The 19,009-nt window shown below is 41.6% G+C and overlaps 1 protein-coding gene across 5 annotated transcripts in view; it reads left to right on the forward strand.

The window, feature by feature from the left end:
* Positions 1-19,009, forward strand: part of crb1 (crumbs cell polarity complex component 1) — a 48,791-nt gene that overhangs the window by 900 nt on the left and 28,882 nt on the right. For 4 of the 5 annotated variants that reach the window (XR_008572669.1, XM_054789325.1, XM_054789323.1 and 1 more), the window contains exons 3-13: positions 3,731-3,967; positions 4,472-4,667; positions 4,779-4,918; positions 5,310-5,492; positions 7,680-8,645; positions 10,572-11,122; positions 11,547-11,712; positions 12,788-13,730; positions 15,198-15,242; positions 15,740-15,862; positions 17,283-17,409. Coding sequence is in view for 4 of the 5 variants with exons in the window: in XM_054789325.1 (XP_054645300.1) it covers positions 3,731-3,967; positions 4,472-4,667; positions 4,779-4,918; positions 5,310-5,492; positions 7,680-8,645; positions 10,572-11,122; positions 11,547-11,712; positions 12,788-13,730; positions 15,198-15,242; positions 15,740-15,862; positions 17,283-17,409 (3,677 nt within the window). In the remaining variant the exon portion in view is untranslated. Of the gene's footprint in view, positions 1-3,730; positions 3,968-4,471; positions 4,668-4,778; positions 4,919-5,309; positions 5,493-6,066; positions 6,253-7,679; positions 8,646-10,571; positions 11,123-11,546; positions 11,713-12,787; positions 13,731-15,197; positions 15,243-15,739; positions 15,863-17,282; positions 17,410-19,009 lie in introns of those variants that run through there. The other variant, XM_054789326.1, reaches the window with a different exon arrangement.

A 19,009-nucleotide genomic window follows, 5' to 3' on the forward strand; every position in this document is an offset into this window, starting at 1 on the left:
TGTGATATTTGACTTGGATGTCCCAATTGCATGATTAGAATTTCAATTGCAAGACTGTGAGGTGACATCATTGCCAGCACTGACATCTCCAAGAAAAGCTATGCTTATGGCTAAAAAGGACTCTGACAAGGGCGGGGGGCCAGTGCCATGACCCGCGAGGGGGGTTGGTGATGCAGGGACAGAATGCAGACACACTATACTGTATATTCAATCCCACCGCAAGTTGTTATCAAGGCTGAAACACACACGCAGGCTGACAAGATACATCAGTGTACATGCATCAGACTGAAAGAGATGTCAGGTGTCCCGCATGTGCCATTTGAGGGTCTCCAGATAGGGCGAAACAAAGACCCTTAGCGGCAATTTACATTTAAAAAGACGACATGTTGTGGGAGGGGATGTGTGGTTGGCTGGAGCTCTGTGAATCCACTGAACTCTCTCTCAGGGGACTAGTGAAAGACCAGTTGGCCTGTTGCTGCACCACCTGTTTTCATTTTTACTTGGAAATAAATGACTGAATATTTTCATCTGTGCTCCATGGTGTTAATTGTTACACATGACTTTAAATGACATTTGTGGCACACCTGCAGTTTGTACTCAAAATACTTTGGAACACATGGCATCATACATGTACTCATGTAATTCTAATAAGTTATAATCATTTGATAAATGCTCATTGACCTCTCAGCAATCAGTTGTGAAATCTCGCGTGTGCCCCCGCAAAGACGTTTGCTCGTCAGTCCCGTAAAGGTGTGTACCAAATTTTGTGGGGTTTCTTGACATTTTCAAGTCAAAAATTTGGGGCTTTTGTTGCAGTGGTTAAGGAGTAGAAAAGTTGCACCACGGGGTATCATTAGTTCTTCTCTTGACTGTGTATGTCGTCTCAATTTCAGACAATACAATGACTCCTTTTCCAGCTATACTCACACATACGTGTACGATATAAGTCAAAAGGGCCACTACAAACCTCTGTAGTGGCTGTTTTGACTTATATCGTACACTTATGTGTGAACCTCTGCCAAGGCTGACCAGTGCATAATTCACTTTCATTTATACTGTGAACTCGTATACTGTATAATGTACCTCGCCGCTTCGAATTTTGCAGCTTCACTCTGTCTCAGTTTTTCAAAATAAATACATTAATAAATTATTGCTGTTTCCTGGTTGACTACGGCCCATTACTGGTAAAAAAAAATATATATATATATTAATGACATTTTATCCAGTCTTGATCTAGCATTTCAATGGCTAAATGAACAAAACTACAAATAAAAGGCATTCAGAAGGTGCATTCAAAGACGTAATATGTAGTATTCTACACTGGTCAGTACGTGTCAGTAACGTTACACTGAGACAATAGTCCCTGCAATACTTGATTTAGTAAAGTAAGTCTGGAATGTCCACATACAACCATTTAGATGTCATTGAGATGTAATCCAGCAATTACAAATAATTCACTAAGTAGCAGACAGTTTGTATTCAAATAGTGAATGTAATCTCCCGCGAAGGCGATTTATTTCTATGCCTCTCAGGAGCGCCACAACCACATGAACCAAAGCAGATGTCATTTAATCACACAGTAAAACAGTACCGACAACATGAAACAGCTGTAGAAAGTATTATAAAATATAATAATATTATAGCTGTAGAAAGTAATATTATCTGTTAGAGGTTAGACCGACTGCTTTTGCAGGGAAAGCTTCTTTGCTAATAGCATATAGCTTTGTTTTCTTCTACACACAAAACAATTCAATGACCACAATTGCCCCCCAGAGTTCGTGGTGCTGTAGTGTAGTTCACAGCAGAGAAGTGTGTTTCACTTTCATTTGGAGCTTGTTTTTCAGTACTTCAATTTGTAAAATATTATATCTTTTTACTTCATCCTCATTTTGCTCATTTGGTTTAAACTTATTTGCCCTCCATGGACCCCTATCACACAGTTTTTCCAAAGGGGAAAGAAAAGGAATAGAAGTACTGAGACCTGGGTTTTAGTTGGAGTTAAGGGTTTTCATGTTGAAGACATTTCTGAAATGAGTGAATGTTAAAATGCGAACATGGATGGATGTTGTTTTGATATATTTGCTCAGTTATATATATCGAGAGATAAATATCTGAAATTTACAAAAAAAATCATTGAATTAGTAAATTTGCATTTATTACCACATAAACACACACAAACGTACCAAAATTGGTACCATTGAGGAGTACCGTATTGGTTCAAATGTGAAAGGTACCCATCCCCAGTCCAGACATGGCTGCGCTTGCAGAACATAGCGAGCTGTCTTTGAGACTGATTGACCTACACCAATCATGGAGGACAAGTGTCTCCTGTAGGATGTTGTATTTTTACATCTTTAAAATCAGCACTCAGCTTGATTAGATACTCCAAGGGTATTTGCTGTGGACTTATATTTGGGCTCCAGAGCATCATTATGTTGCAATTTTACCATAGTTGTCATGCAAACCCACTTCATATCCCTGAAATAACCACTTAGTTCCTTTCAAGATTATTCTTGAAGTGGTGAGGAGTGTGAGGAGGGTTTATCATCTATGCAAGCAACATTTGCTCATCTGATTGTGTGCCTCTGCGCCTCATACGAGCTGTGCTTCTGGGTACTTCCCATTTATTCTGCCTGGATTATGGTGATTTAGGGATTCCTTGATAGAAACCATTTGTCTGAGATATTTTTTTGACGGATGGCCAACCTCAAGGTGGCCGTGATGTAGGATCTGAAGATTTAGTTTCCTTGGTAGGCAAGAGGACATTTTTACAGCTTGGGCTGTTTATTCAAATTCTATTAATCTGAGAAGAATATATTACATTTTAACCTTGTGTTATAACTACTGAGAATCAGTATCTGGGAATAAATAACTGAGAATTGTACCTTTAGAATCGTACCTGCTATGACACCTCCAGTGTCCTTGCTCTGAACCTGCAGAAAAAACAGAGTCACTATTCCGTGATAATGGACATGTGAAATAACAGAATAATCACCTGGCGTTGAAAACCCTAAGTCTTATTTAGCGTGAAAGTGACGTGAAACATAATCATGCGTTGTTGTACCTGATATTTCCGTTGCTTTTGAGGAACCTCATGGTATGATCCTCCAATTAGTATGTAGCGCAACATTTGACTTAATTGAAGGGCTCCAAACACAACACTCAAACACACAGCCCTAATGCTATTCATAGGCCCTTCGAGACCTTGTAATTAGACAACTGCTGAGAAACAACGCTGCAAAAAGCTTTTGTATGAGTGAAAAGATTCACCATGGCAGATGAGATCAAAGTGAAATAGCAAGAGAGCTTACTTGGTTTCCTGTCACAGCTCAAAAACATGCATGTTAGGTTACTTGGAGACTGTCAATTGTCCATACATGTGAATGTGAGTGTGAATGGTGGTTTGTCTATGCTTTATGTGTCCTGTGATTGACTGGTGACGAGTCCATGGTGTACCCCGCCTCTCAACAGTTGGGATAGGCTCAAGCTCACCTGTAACCCCTTGCCAGGATAAGCGGCACAAAATGAATGATTGAATAAAGTCAAGCAAGAACAAAATGACAACAAAGAGCATTATTATCTTTGTAAGGACCAAATTTTGAATATAGTACTCATACTGGATTCTGTAAGATTTAGGAGGTGTCCAGGGTCAGTGATATAGTACTGAACCGACTTGTGATAACCGTACATGTTCAGGTATGTTTAGTACCTTCATTCTGTGTGTTTATAGGTACATCTCCTTTGGGGACGACCCCAGCTGTGGACCTGTGCTCACCAAACCCGTGCCAAAACCAGGCCTTGTGTCGAATCCGCGGGGACGGTTATGCATGCTTCTGCGTGCCGGGCTTCCAGGGCGCTCATTGTCAGATTGATGTCAATGAATGTGTCTCTCAGCCCTGCGTGAACGGAGCCACCTGTGTGGACAGAGTTGGTCGCTACTCCTGTCTTTGTCCCTCTGGGTTCACTGGTGAGTGAGGAAACACAGTATTGGATTTGTTATGACCTCAAGAGCAGAACAACATTTATCAAATACACAAAAATAGACTGCAACCTTAAAATATATACTCTGCATGTGCTGGAAACAAGTAGAAGTGTGTGCAGTACTGTGAAATATTTTGGATATCAATTAAAACTGATCACATATTTTATTTTATTAATTTTGTGACCTAACCCAGCCATTTTTATTCATCTTTTCACTACCAGTTATGCAATACATCTACAGTATTTCTAGTATAGTTGAGAGGCAATGGAGAATATATTATTCTGCTGAAAGGTGCAAAAAAATATTTTTGCTTTCTGTGGACACATTGTTTTAAGTGCAGGCATACAAGGAAGGGATATATTATATAATAGTGCTTTTTGTTCCAGCAGACAGCTGCTGTGGTATAAAAGCATGCATGATCACAGCTTGTCCACATTAAAGCTCCTCTCATTTTCCCTTCTGATATCTGTGTTGCTTTCATTGTCTCAGGGGCCACTTGTGAGGTCCCGATTGATGAGTGTCAATCACAGCCGTGTCTCAATGGAGGCAGTTGCCACGGCAATGCTGGTGGCTTCATTTGCACCTGCCCACCCGGTTTCCAAGGACACCAATGTGAAATCAACATAGATGAGTGCCAAGACGAGCCGTGCCATAATGGAGCTCTGTGTGTAGATGGAGTGGACGAGTAAGTAGACCTGGCAAAGGCCTTGCAAATGTATTATCCAGTTACCAAGAAGAAATATTAGAGTAAATTTGGTTACACAAGGGTTGAAGTAATGTGTTTAATGTGTCGCAGATACAGCTGTGACTGCTCACACACAGCCTTCACTGGCAGACACTGTGAGGGCCTGAAGCCATCATGCGACTCTGAACCTTGCTTCAACAGCGCCATCTGTAAGGACAGTCAGGGTAATTACACCTGTCATTGCTGGCCAGGTAAATTACGCTTTCCAAATACAATGTCTGTATATTTGGATTCTTGCATTGATTAGAAGGAAATAATTTATATATACAGTATATATTTACAGCGACTTTGTTTGTTTGTTTGCTGGTTAGTGAGCATGAGAGGACATGTCCAAATGGATACATTGTGGTTGTCTTTGACCCTGCCTTTTTAATTGTGGCTTTTGTTATGTTGTTTATTTAGCTGTATGTTAGGTTGATATAGCACTGTAAACTACAGCCACAGGAAGAAACTCTCTGTCTGTGGTGATCAAAACTGAATTTTATTATATTAGGCAAAGGAAAAAGTTTGTATTGAAGCATTACTGTACTATTTCTTCCACTACTAAAAATAATAATTACGCCATTGCATATTTATTTTCAGGATTTGCAGGGCGTCAATGTGAAATAGACATCAACGAGTGTGGCAGTAACCCTTGTTTGAATGGAGGCCGCTGCATCGAGAAGTCATGGCAGGTCCTTTTTGGTAGCGACCCTCTCCTACCTGAACACTATGACCCGCGACATGCTGCAGGCTACATATGCAGCTGTCCTGCAGGAACAACAGGTATGATGAATAAAGTGCAATTATTTCAGCATGTTCTACTGATGGCTACACACAGTGGTAGGTAGTTCCTGAGTGTTCTGCATGCAATGATGCCAATTTACAATGTGTGCGTACTTAGGGCAAGGAATGACTAGCTTCTGACAGGCCCGGGAGATATATTTAAAATGTTTTGATTCAACCGATTGGGTTATGTAATACTACTTTGGATGCTTTAGGAAGGGAGACCAAAACCACACAAAACCTGGCAATTAAGTTAAGTATATCACCTTTGGTGTAATTGCTATGGACAATAATGCATGCAATGTTTTCATAAATACAGTACCTACTGAATATTGTTGGCACTCAGACTTATTTAGTGTCATGTGCCTTGAATAATACTGTTGGATTACAAAAGCTGATTATTTTTATTCCGTCTTACACAAAACGATTTGCTTTTGCAATGAGTTGAAGTAAATCTGGGAGCTGCTACTGATGGAGCTATGTTCTAAATTGGACTCCATGCTGGTGGCAATGACTCAGTAAGGTGGCTAAATAGCATTAGTTTAATCCTTAGGATCTGGCTTTGCCGGTCCCCAACTATTCAGCCCCGCACGGCTGCAAAGACGCAGACAAGAAGCAGACCTCCTCATGGACGGCCTGTGTACACTCACACTAATATGGTGTACTTAAACAAGTTTAGGGGGCATCTCTGGGGGAAAGAATGACAGCATGATGCGGAGGCACATACCGTGGATATGGGTGATTCTATTGCTTGGAACAGGTAACAGCATCTTTGTAGTAATAGCTGTTTTTCCTCAAATGTTTTGGGGGGAAAACTAGCAGCAGGCCTTATGTCTGCTTGTCATCAGAGTAATGTCTATTATTTTTACAATAGTGTAAACATTTGAAATGTATAAAAAGAAGATGTTAAGAGGATTATGTAAAATGTGCGTGAGTTAAGCAAGTAACCACGTGGACTAGTCAAGTGGCAATTCTGGTTCATGTTGAAACATATACAAATGGGTTTGACACATGGTGTTGTTTTGTGTTAGTTTTTAGAACTATCCATCCATCCATTTTCTAGGCCGCATATCCTCACTTGGGTCGCAGGGATATGATGGAGCCTATCTCAGCTGATGTTGGGCGACAGGCGGGGTACACCCTGGACTGGTCGCCAGCCAATCGCAAGGCACATACTGTATTACACTCACAACTATGGACAATTTAGAGTCACCAATTAACCTAACATGCATATTTTTGGACATGTGGAAGGAAACCGGAGAAAGCCCACGCACGCACAGGGAGAACATGCAAACTGCACACAGAGATGCCCAATCGAGATTTGAACCCAGATCTTCCAGGCCACCGTGCAGCTATTTATAGAACGAGTTAAAGAAGAAAGAAGGGTCTTGCTCACTGTTGGCCCTTTAGCCATGAACTAACACCCCAAAGTCACCTTTACACTTGTATTACACAATACAGTAGACATAATAAGAGTAAATTAGCCATTAAAGACATGAAAAAAAAACACCACACTCGTGCTGGTGTGTGTCGCTATGAATGTGTTCCCTAGTGGAGCTGAGTGGCAGGCGGACAGGAAGTGATGTTGGCTGTTGTGAGATTACTTAATGCTTGTTGTTCCGGCGGTCATGTCTGGTTACAGTAACATTACTGACACCTAGTGACCAGTGTAGAATACTACATAGCATTCACAGCATCTTTGAATGCGTCTTCTGAATGCCTTATATATGTATTTTAGTTCATTTAGCCATATTTAGGCGATAACATGCTAACATTTGCTTCAATATGCACCATGAAACTGCACGATTTATTAATATATTTTTTATATAAATTATTTATTTTATTTTGTTTATTATTATTATATATTATATTTATTTAAAAAACATGATAGAGTGAAGCTGCAAAATTAGAACAGCAAAGTGGCGAGGGACGACTGTACGATATGTATGACCTACTGTTTAACTAACTTGAGAGGAATATTTGTGTTTGACACTTCTCTTATTCAGTGGGACTAGTATACACAAATGACAGATCTTTGCAACTTTGATGAAAATGGAAGTGTTAAGTTTTTAAGTGGGCCATTGCCTGTTCTTTGGATATGTGCACAGCTATGAACTGTGTCTGCATACTTTAGTCCATAGTGTTTACTTACTACATACTCATGTTCCTGTGATTTCATTCATACAGGTTCCCTCTGCCAAGAAGTCATCGACCACTGTGATCCCAGCCCCTGTCACAATGGGGGGAGGTGTGAGAGGCATGATGGGGGGTACATCTGTCACTGCATCAAAAAGCGTAGCAATGGTTACCTTTATGGAGGTGCAAACTGTGACGTGAGGTTGGTGGGTTGTGACGGCCATGAGTGCCAGAACCAAGGCTCCTGTTCTCCCTTCCTATTAGACGGGACTCAGGGCTACACTTGCTCCTGCTCACCTGGATACACCGGCCCCCTCTGCAAAAACCCCACCACCTTCTCCTTTGAACACAGCGGGCACTTGCTGCTCCAGAGCCCCCTTGTGGATGCCGAGGTCTCATCTAACATCACCCTCAGCTTTAAGACGGCTCTGCCCAATGCGCTATTGTTCCAGCGAAGTCTCAGGGGACTACTGCTAAGCCTGGAGCTGCAAGAGGGGCAGCTTCATCTCAACCTGAGGAGGGAAGCATCTGATGGAGTCCGAGCAGAGAGTCGAATTGGGGCTTTGGAGCTGTCGCACAGAGTCACAGATGGAGAGTGGCACACTGTTGAGGCAGTACTCACAAACTGGGTACTGAGTCTTAGACTCCTAGATGATGCTGCAAAATGTGAGAGCCAGTCATGCTACAAGGCGGCCCCGGTCCAGAGCACCATGGTTGGCCTGGTATCACCTCCTCAGAACACCTTCATTGGAGGAGTACTCAAGAACTCACAAAGCCCTGTTGAGGACTTGCCACCTCCAGCATTCATCGGCTGCATGCAGGATGTCTTTGTGGACTGGCAACTAATTGTCCCTCAGGAGTGGCTGAGTCACTCTGCTGTGAACGTGTCCCCTGGCTGCAGCCATCGGGACCGATGCTTGGATGTGCCTTGCCAAAACAATGGAGAGTGTGTCAACTTGTGGCAGAGCTACCAGTGCCAGTGTCCAAGGCCTTACGAGGGACAAGACTGTGAAGAGGGTAGGTTTGGAAACATCAATACACTCATACATTGTTTAATTCTACGCTACTAGCCGTCAGTGACAGCTAGGCAAAGTGTGTAAAGCAGTGGTTCTCAATTATTTTCTGTCATCCCCACCATAGACCACAGAAATGTTTTTCAGGCCCCCCCCCCCGATTTCAAATACTATTGAGAATCATTGATTGGTGTAGCCTTCAAACTGAAACCATTGAGGTTTTACAGACTTGTGTTGATTCTCACTACATGACACAGAAGACATGCACATTCATGTCATGCTTGTGTTGTCATTACATGAATTGTCGTGTCGCCGCCACACTGCGACCGGCCTTTGTGATCGGCATTTACCGGCATGTGGCGATCATGTGTTTTTCACGGAAATCGGCTGATATCTATCGGAGGCCGATCGATCGGAGCATCCCTAATAATAACACATTATTAAATTAACCAACCAAAACATTATTAAATCAACCAAAAATCAGCATCATTATTCTTGTCAAGCTCTTGTATTGGATCCGATTGTGCAGGTGTCAACAACTGGATTTGTTGTAGCTCTCTGTTGCAATAATATTTCCATATTGTTGGGAAATACTGTACCTGAGATCAAGTGAAGTGTGGGTTGCTTTGTTTAATGGCTAAAAGGAGAGTAAAGATTGGGCCATTCAAAAGCCACGTTAAAGGCTTGTAGAAGAGGTCTTTTAATCTGACTTTTTGGAATAAAGGGGGTTCTATTTTAGTATTATCCAGCAGAGAGAAATGATAAGTTAGTCTGAACATTTGCTTCTGTTGTACCTACATGTAAATGTATGAATAGTCAAGTTCTTCCTCAGTGGATATCTATAGCCTCTTAAATCTTGTAAAGCAGATTAGTGATCACACGCTATGACACGCTCACAAACGCATTCCTCCTTTACATGTAGGAAACGCCTTTTGTGTGTGTGTGTGTGTGTGTGTGTGTGTGTGTGTGTGCCTTGTCTTGGGTCATGCGCTATATGAAAGTCCTAGGACTTAAGGTGAGCAACCCATATTGGAAAGTGCTGACATTGTACGGACATGCATGCAGGCTGCTGGTTGCAAGGTTTCCTCTTCCTGCTTCAGATCTTTCACTGATACACCGTCACCTACTAGAAAGTTGCATCGTAAGCCAATTCAGTTCATTTACAGTATATGCTAAATTCAATGGGTGGACACATCATTAGGTACACCTGCACACTTGAATGAGATCCAGTATATGACCTGAAACAGAACGTTTACAAAGATAAGGCTAAGACTTGACTGACACTGTCAGAGAAGTATTACTTTAACAATATGTTCATTATTGTGGGTGTATATGGAGAGAAATTTGTGTCTTTTTATCCAATCAAACAAAAAATGGATTTGAAAGCAAAAAAAAAAAACATTTGCAAACCAAAAAAATATTTCCATTGTCTTGTTTTCATGTAACTAAATCATTGCTTGCCATATTATTCTATTTGAATACTATTTTGTGTAATACATTTACTTCTACCTGACACGGATGTTATCCCTACTAAATTCAGTCGTCCAATTTTAACAAGCAACCACCAAACAGAAGAGTCTATTGCAGTAATGAAATCAAAAACTTTGCAGATGTACGTATAATGTATGTAGCACATACAGTAACAATTATGAATATATATTGATATATTAGATACTGTATATAACTCCTTCCTATGGTTACCTTTAACCTTATTTGGCCATATCTTAAATTAAGGTTGCTGGTTTGATCCCCGCTTCCCTTGCTCCACTGTTGAGAAAGCCACTAAACCCCTATTGCTCCTAATGCTGAATCATGTGTGTTTTATTGAATAATTTTTTAGTGGCATCGTATAGGTATGAATAAGATGCTATTGCAAAAGCACTATTAAAGCAAAGCCCATTTACTGTTTTATCTTGTACCTCATCTACAGAACATGTGACCGCACGTTTTGGGAATGAGGACTCTCTCAGTTATGCTGCCTTCACTGTCACAGATGACCTGGGCCACAATCTCTCAATCTCTCTCTTCCTGCGAACCCGGAGGCCCAACGGCCTCCTGCTGGCCGTGGCGAACAGCAGCCGCCAGTACCTGCACGTGTGGCTGGAGGATGGCGTGGTCACAGCTCAGCTCAGCGACGTCGAGATCCTGAAGGGAGAGAGTGTGGTCAATGATGGGGAAGTCCACATAGTGAATGTAGAGGTGGCAAGAAGGCAAATGAAGCTGCACGTGGGTGCTCACAAACAAGCTGAGGTGGAAGTCAGGACAGTCCATGTGCAGGCTGGAGACACTGTCTATGTTGGAGGTCTGCTGGAGAAAGATGCTACCGCAGTGTTTGGTGGATATTTTAAAGGATGCATCCAAGACCTGCGGATAAGCGACAGGAGGCTGCAGTTTTTTGGTTTGGATACCCTGGTGAGAACATTCCCTTTGCAGCTTATGGAGAATGTAACTGCTGGCTGCACTGGAGACAATACCTGCAGTGTAAGTGGATACTACAGCCCAATCCAAAGCCCTCCATTAACTGTGTTTTTGCTTTAGACTCCGCGCAGTTGTCAGTGTATTTTACAGCAGACGTAAAGTAGTTAAGACAATTTGATGGTTGTGAGCGGCCACTTGATACATTCTGTGCATTAAAGATGCTAAAACCAATCCAATGTAAGTCAATATATGCTAAGCTATCTCAATATAACATCGTCTTATCTTTGTGTTGTAGGCAGACTAAGAAAACTATTGTAATATCTAGTAAGATATATCATTAATAATTAGTTACTTTTATTCTTACAATATGCCGAGGGCCAATAAAAAAGGGCTGTAAATAGCCCACTTGGACACCACTCATGTAGTTACTCATTATGAATACAATATATCATAATAACTTGACAGTAATCTATTGTCTCTTCTTCAGAGGAACCCTTGTTTGAACGGAGGGTTGTGTTACTCCATGTGGGACGACTTCACCTGCACCTGCCCACCCAGCACAGCAGGGCGGCACTGTGAAGATGTCAGGTGGTGCGACTTGTCTCCGTGCCCTACAGATGCTGAGTGCAAGATGCTGAACCAAGGATATGAATGTAAGTGATCATTCTTTTTACATCACAACATGTGATGCAATCTAAAACCTCTCATGGAGTCAAAATATTAGAACCAGGTATCACACATCTGTATCAGAGAGTATCAAAGAATACTAGGCATTATCATCTTTGTAAAAGCATACTTTAAGCAGCTCTTGTATTGGATTCTTATGTTATGGAGGTGTACCTAGTTCATTTGTCTGCTGAGTTATTCATTTAGTTAGGGATCTGGGACTATATTTTCTGGGTGTGACGTGGATCCTATAATCAGGCGGTGTACACTCTGTACCGGTCATTAGTAGGAGCACATCTAGACAAAATACTATGGACTGTGGGAGCACTTTGAGAAAACCCACACAAGCACCAGTAGAACATGAATACTCTTATTAACACTATGTTACCCAACCTTTGACCTCTTTTCCAGTTTGTGATCACTGTGTAGCTCATCATGTAACATGCTTAGCGGCCTCAATCCACCCACACAGTCTCTGTGCTCCGTAAAGTAGCTTGAACCCAGTTTATGGTTTTTTGAAAACTAGGATTATTGGTAATTTGTACTTTAAGCCACCCATATACTAAGTGATTAACTCACTTGCGGAACTGATAACTACCACTGTAGAGAAAATTACGACATGAGCTTTCTTTAATGTTGCATCGTTACTTGAGTTCTTGGATGAAATCTGTTGATGTATTGACATTTTGTGTAGGAAGTCACCTCGTAATGAACACACAGGTGATGAACACAATTACGTCACTTCACTTTTGTGAACAGCTCAGTCTTGGAAGAGCTACATTGTAGTACTGGAGTTGTTACGGTCATTATGGCATTGCTAAAACAACAAATGTAATGGTGGTGCAGACCTTTGCACATTCATGTATAGTGCATGTTGTAATATAAATTGTTACATTGCATTATATCTTCATCATTATTGTTTTTCCCGAAAATCTTATACTTCTACTGCCTCAGAGATAGTGGTGCATTTGGGGACCATTTTGAACCCATTTTATGTTACCAAATATTGTTCCTTTGTGTTGGTTTAAAAGGATGCTAACGTGTGTTTTCCTGTCGTCCCAGGTTACTCCAATGCCACTTTCCTGAATGACAGCACTGTGCTAGTCTATCGAGGAAATGGACACATTTTCCGCAACCTAACTAACCTCTCTGTGAACCTGCGCACACGGAAACGCAACGCTGCTATTCTTCATGCGGAAAAGGACTCCGCCTTTGTCACCCTCTCTGTTCAGGACGGCTTCCTCTTCATGGAGCTTCACAGCACCACCAGAGACTCTAAAGAGAAGGAGGAAGACAACAGAGGAGTGTCCATAGTCAGTCTCAGGAGCGCGAGGATTGTCAGTGATGGCGAGTGGCACAGTGTCCACTTGTTCATGACAGCACCTTGGGCTCAGATGTCTCAGTGGTCTCTGGTGCTGGATGATGAAGTAGACGAAGCTCGCACCTCTAGAGGTCAAGGGGGCAACCTGGACTTCCTCAGGCAGGGAGTGGACATCTTCCTGGGAGGGTTGGCTCCAGACACAGGGTGGTCACTAGCTGGGTGTCTGGGCACAGTGGAGCTGGGCGGCATTGCCCTGCCTTATTTCAGCTCCTCTCAGGTGAACCTCCCACGCTTGCAGGAGCAGCAGTTCATCCAGACATCACTCAGTCTTCCGCTGGTCGGCTGCAGCGGGGTGCCCGTGTGCATGCCCAATCCGTGTCTGAATGGAGGGGAGTGCCAGGACTTGTTCAACGCCTTCAACTGCAGCTGTGCTGAGGGCTGGGCAGGGAGACACTGTAGCTTCTTCACTGACACATGCGCCTCCCGTCCTTGTGTTCATGGCAACTGCAGCGTCAATGGGCTGACCTACCAGTGCACCTGCGAACTTGGATACACAGGAGTGGACTGTGAGGAGGAGGTCGACGTGTGCGAAAACCACCTGTGTGCACATGGCGGGACGTGCCTGCATGGGCCTGACAGGTATGCCTGTCTGTGCCCTGAGAATTACACTGGACCCCTCTGCAAGTAAGTCCAGGTTGTCAGAATAAGGAAGACATGGCAATATGTTTGCTCTCACATTACGCCTGCACAAAATAATACTCTATGATCACTTCAAAAAAGAGCTGTAGCAAAACAGCAGTTGTGAACAGACGTCAACCAAAGCTGAACAATAATACATTTATTGGTAGATTGATACCTTCTAGGTTGTGGTGGAAAGCCCCGCCTCCACTGCCTACTGTGCAACCGTGGTATTTTACTTGCATGCTGCATGCTTTTATTTTGAAGGCCTGACTTTACCGGGTACAGGATGCGTTATGTCGATGTTGGCCGAGTGTTGCCGAGCGGACCGAAAGCTGTGCTGCTCCAGCAGTACCAGAGAGGAAAGGAGGGCAAAATACAAGAGTAAAATTGGAGGGTTGACAGGTATGGTGCTCGAGCTGTGCTGCTCCAGCAGTACCAGAAAGGATTTATTTATTTTATTATTTCTTTAATCAAAGTTAAAATATGGGGAATTTATGGGAAACTATTAAAACAAAAGGGCATCGGGAAAAAAGGGCAAAATATGGGAGTTTCCCAGGGAAAACAAGAGGGCTGACAAGTACCCTTTGCCCATGAACTATACCTCCACAGAGCTTCATGGAAACCCATTAAGTAAAGCACACATACAGTACTAACAAAGGTTTTGCCTGACAAACTTCCATTACTGCATCGCCCTTTTCAACTGAGGTATTCATCAGTACATAAATAAATAAACATGTTTATTGTTGTGGCTGTGTTTGACACCGGTGGTCTTAATGTTTTGGTTGCTAAATTGTGAGGGCAACAGTTCTAGGAACATCTCACAGAATCAACAAGAATAGAAAAGAACTATCCTATGAGATGCCAACAGATAGATACATAGTGCAGGTGTACATAGTGTCGTGGCTGGTAACGTTATTTATCAATTGTCTATGAAATGAGGAAATATGCCATCCTGTTAAGATGACTTTTGTTACATCTGAACAGTTTTACTAGCTACTGAATGTTAGTTAGTAAACAGAAATTAAAAAAAATGCTAAATTGCTGAGACGAGGGACCACACCATGACAGGCAAGATGCTACGCTACACGCTAATGTTCCTCCATCTCTGTCTACGCCTGCAGCAAGCCCTACTGAAGATGCATTTCTATTCTAGTGTCAGCCAGAAAAGGCCTCCGTCTGCTGCGGTGTCTCACTGGTTCAGCGGCACTTTCTTTCCCTCTCATCTCCTGTTTGCCTCGGAGAAGAGGCAGGGGAACGCCGCCAACCATTTATCCCATAAACACGCAGCTCCTTGCATTTTGACTCGATTTTTTCCCGTGCACTAGAACCTTTGCAAACAAACCACCAGACAAGCCGCACGTCTCCCTTCACTGGGAACATCCATGCTGTAAAGTTTTCATCAAACTGACTTTGTTTTGTTTGTGTCTCTTTCTACCCCCTTCCCCCGTCTCTCCCTGTGTTCCTCTCCAGTGAGCAGGTTGAAGAAATTCCTTGGTACATTGTTGTCAGAAATGTGTAAGTTTTTTTTATTTATTTTACCTTTTTCTCAGGTGCTGCCTTTTTGTTTCCTGCTTTGACTCGAAAATGTCATGCACAATGTTTTTTTTTTTTGCGACAAAATGCCAAGCAAAGCTAATATTAACGCCGCCTGTACGGGTGTTTGTTTAAAAAAGAAAAAATAACACATTCCCACTGTCTAAAAAGAGTGACAGCTGTGCTTCAAAAATGATTCTTATTGCACCAAAGTTGTACATTTGTCAAAAAAAAGTGGGGAAAAGCTTGTATTTTGTAACTATTTAGGGCTACCAACAGATATTTTGCAACAAAGCCGCACTGCTCCAGGCAAAAGAATGAAGGTCATGGGATTTCTTGTCCAGCTGCTCAATAGTTGCCAGATAATTGTAATCTGATTACACTAGCTTGCCTGTAAGCTTCTTTTGTCTCTCTAGTGGGTAACAAACAATACACGTAATGTGTAATTAAGCTTTTTTTATCTACCTGTCCTCTCCCAGGCGGCCCAAGCTTCCTGTGTCTGTATGTGGAGATGATGTCAGAAACTACACCTGCTTCAATGGAGGCAACTGCACTGAACGTGCGCTGTCATGTGACTGCCTGCCTGGTTTCACTGGACACCGGTATGATGGAAACAAATTATTTTCGTTGTAGATATTAAGAAATAATTGAACTGCACTAACTCAGTCCAAAGATACTGTCGGCATGTTGCATAATTAATGTGATGAGTCCTCTCGCCGCTTATTAGTGACAACACCTTGCACAAATCCAAACATACAAAACGACTTGACGGTTTGGAAAGTCTTTGATAACGTCCTCTGTCTTGCTTGGCCTGGGGCTGCTACAGAGGTAAAATGGGGCCAACCAACTGAAATGACTCCTTGTTTTTAATTGGTTACAATAAACCAATCACCAGTTCATCAGCCATAATCACAGTTCGGTATGTACGTCGGTACCAGAAAACCGCTTCCGTTTTGTGTTAAACAGTGTTAATCATAAAAGAAACATAAAAAACTGCGAACTGCTAGCAGGTACATCTATAATGAATCCCCTTTAAAAAAAAAAAAGAATTTCTGTGTACATCATACAGGTGCAACTCATTAAATTAGAACATCGTACAAAAGTTATTTGATAGTTAGCCTAAAAGACCAATTTAGTCATTCAATCCCAGTCATTTTTCAAAAGACAACCTCCTCAGTATCATTTTAGACGATTTTGACTGCTCTTTCAAGGCACACAGAATATTATATTCTATGGCTGTATAAACCTACCAAAAGAAAGATTAGACTCCCGTCTTTCATCACAAAAAAAAGTTTGTTTCTACCTTTTTCCGTTCTTTGGTAATCAGCAGTAGAACATAGGTAGGTTTCAGGAACATATCAGTTGTCGACTAAAAAAGGGATTTTTGTGAAAAGATACATTTCAAGCATAAATTTCACTCTGACGCAAATATTTTGCTTTTGGGACAGCTCAAATATCTAAACCACTATACCACAACTTAAACACTACAAAAAGGGTTGTTTTCCATCAAAATAACAATTTATTTACAAATATAACACCATGAACTATTTACAATTTTCACATTTGGAACTGAACTGTGTGTGTGCATGCGTGTGCGCTCTAAAATGTTAAAATTTCCCTACAAAGCGTAACCTTCTTCATGCTACACTCCTACACGCTCTTCCACTTCCTCCTTGCTGTCATCTCAAATGCGCCTCTGCCACCTTGTGGCCGTTTTTATGGCTTAAAACTGTTCTAAAAGTGACATCTATTAGTGTGCGGTTGCATCATCACCTCTTTTTGCATCTCGCGAAAAAACCCCTGAAAGACATAAATACATATTTGGAATTGGGCGTTCTTAATAAAATCGTATAAATACGTCTTTGGTATGGAATAAGTTAAAGGCTCAGGAAATTACTTTTTCACGACTTTAACATGTTTTCAGATACTGAATGTGTGGGTTTTATTAGCTAGCTCTAAGCTATAATCATCAAAATTATGAAGAAAAAACCATCTCTCCCACCCCTGTGTGTGTACATGCAGGTGTGAGCAGGAGGTGGATGAGTGCAAATCCAACCCTTGTCTGAACGGAGGCTACTGCCGCAACCTGGTCAACAAGTTCCACTGTGTGTGCGACATGAGCTACGCCGGCGACATATGCCAGACGGACGTAAGCGACATTTACTTTTATGTGGCTGTGCTGCTGTGGCAGAACCTCTTTCAGCTGCTCTCGTACCTCATCCTCAGGCTGGATGATGAGCCAGAGGTGGAGTGGGGGGACGTCAACTGAGGGGAGGGGGGCACATAATCATATCTGCTTCTTTCTGTTTCTGTGCCTTCACATCAAGCACCTTATTTAATATAGCAATTACTAGTTACATGCTACCAAGGTAATACTCCATAGGTCTGCAGCATTTTATGCAATATCATTTTTTGAGTCTACAAAATACGTAGTGAATCCTAACACACGCTGCCAGAGCCCAGAGAGATGACTTACACAGTTATTTATTTAAGGCCTAAGTGGCTGATGGATTTTGTTCCATAGTGATTGTAAGTAAGTGTGTTCTTATTGAGAAAGGAGCCAAAATGTCAGAATGCAGTTTGAGAGTACCGACTTGTACATGAGGCCACAGGTTTTTGATGTGGATCACTAGTAACCCGACTCACTTCCTGCATACGCACACTAGATCGCAACCAGAACTGAGGAGCTTTTCAGGTTACAACGTTCTGGAAACATCCAAATTGGAAACTTGAATAACCAACATGACGTGTTGACATGAAGGCATCTTGGAACAAAATTGAAACAGCTAAATTCATCAATTCATTGAGTGTACTGTATAGTGCAAAAGTTATTTGATTTCAGAGTTCAATTCAGACTAAGGAACCAATTAAAGGCTTAGGAGTTCATTTCAGCTGATCAGAGTGCAAACCAGTAATTTACAATATTGAACTTTTTCGCAATGAATTTGGGTGTTTTATCAGCTGTGACTACAATCGTCAAAAATGATGGAAAAAATGAAGATATGCATCCTTAAAATATTTCACTCTATCGCTATAAAATAAGAGTTTCACCTTTTGAATTGAACTACTGATATAAATGAACTTTTCAAAGATATTAGAACATCTATCTGTATAGTCAAACACACAGCAACCCCCCTTGCATGCACCGTTCTTTCTGCCACCACATGCACTGAGTATTTCAAAAATCCTGTAATACAGCAATATTGAGACTTGAGTACTGCATTTGAATCCATGTACTACATTCAACCCAGCACATCTTGATAATATCACCGTATTTGACCTTTTGTGTTTGCCTCGAGGGAAATCAATCAATACTCCAAGCAAATAAGTTAACAGTCAGATAAAAATAATTTAAATACATAAAAAACAGTTTCTATTAGTTATTAAATAAAAATTATTAAATAAAAAGTCCATACTTATTTGTGCATATCACCCCAATTTACCGGTTATTTCCCATAAATTGTCATAGATTGCAAAACCTTTCCAATTTGGAATATTTCCAAACTTACCCAGCTATTTTTCAGGGAAAGTTTGTGGACATTTTCGACCAAGTAAAGTAGATTTTTTAAAAGTTGCAGGCAGGAAGTTGGACACCAGTATATAATCCTCTCTGATGACATCATTTTGTGTACGTAATGTTTTGCCATTTAGGATGTCTTGTCGCAGTTGTATTCTGGGGGCTGTCAGCAGATGTTGGTGTAAAGGTTTGGTGTTTAAGTCGCAAAGGCAGTGAGAGGGGTGAGAAAACA

The sequence above is a fragment of the Dunckerocampus dactyliophorus genome, chromosome 10 (genome assembly GCF_027744805.1).
Source record: "Dunckerocampus dactyliophorus isolate RoL2022-P2 chromosome 10, RoL_Ddac_1.1, whole genome shotgun sequence".
Taxonomy (NCBI): domain Eukaryota; kingdom Metazoa; phylum Chordata; class Actinopteri; order Syngnathiformes; family Syngnathidae; genus Dunckerocampus; species Dunckerocampus dactyliophorus.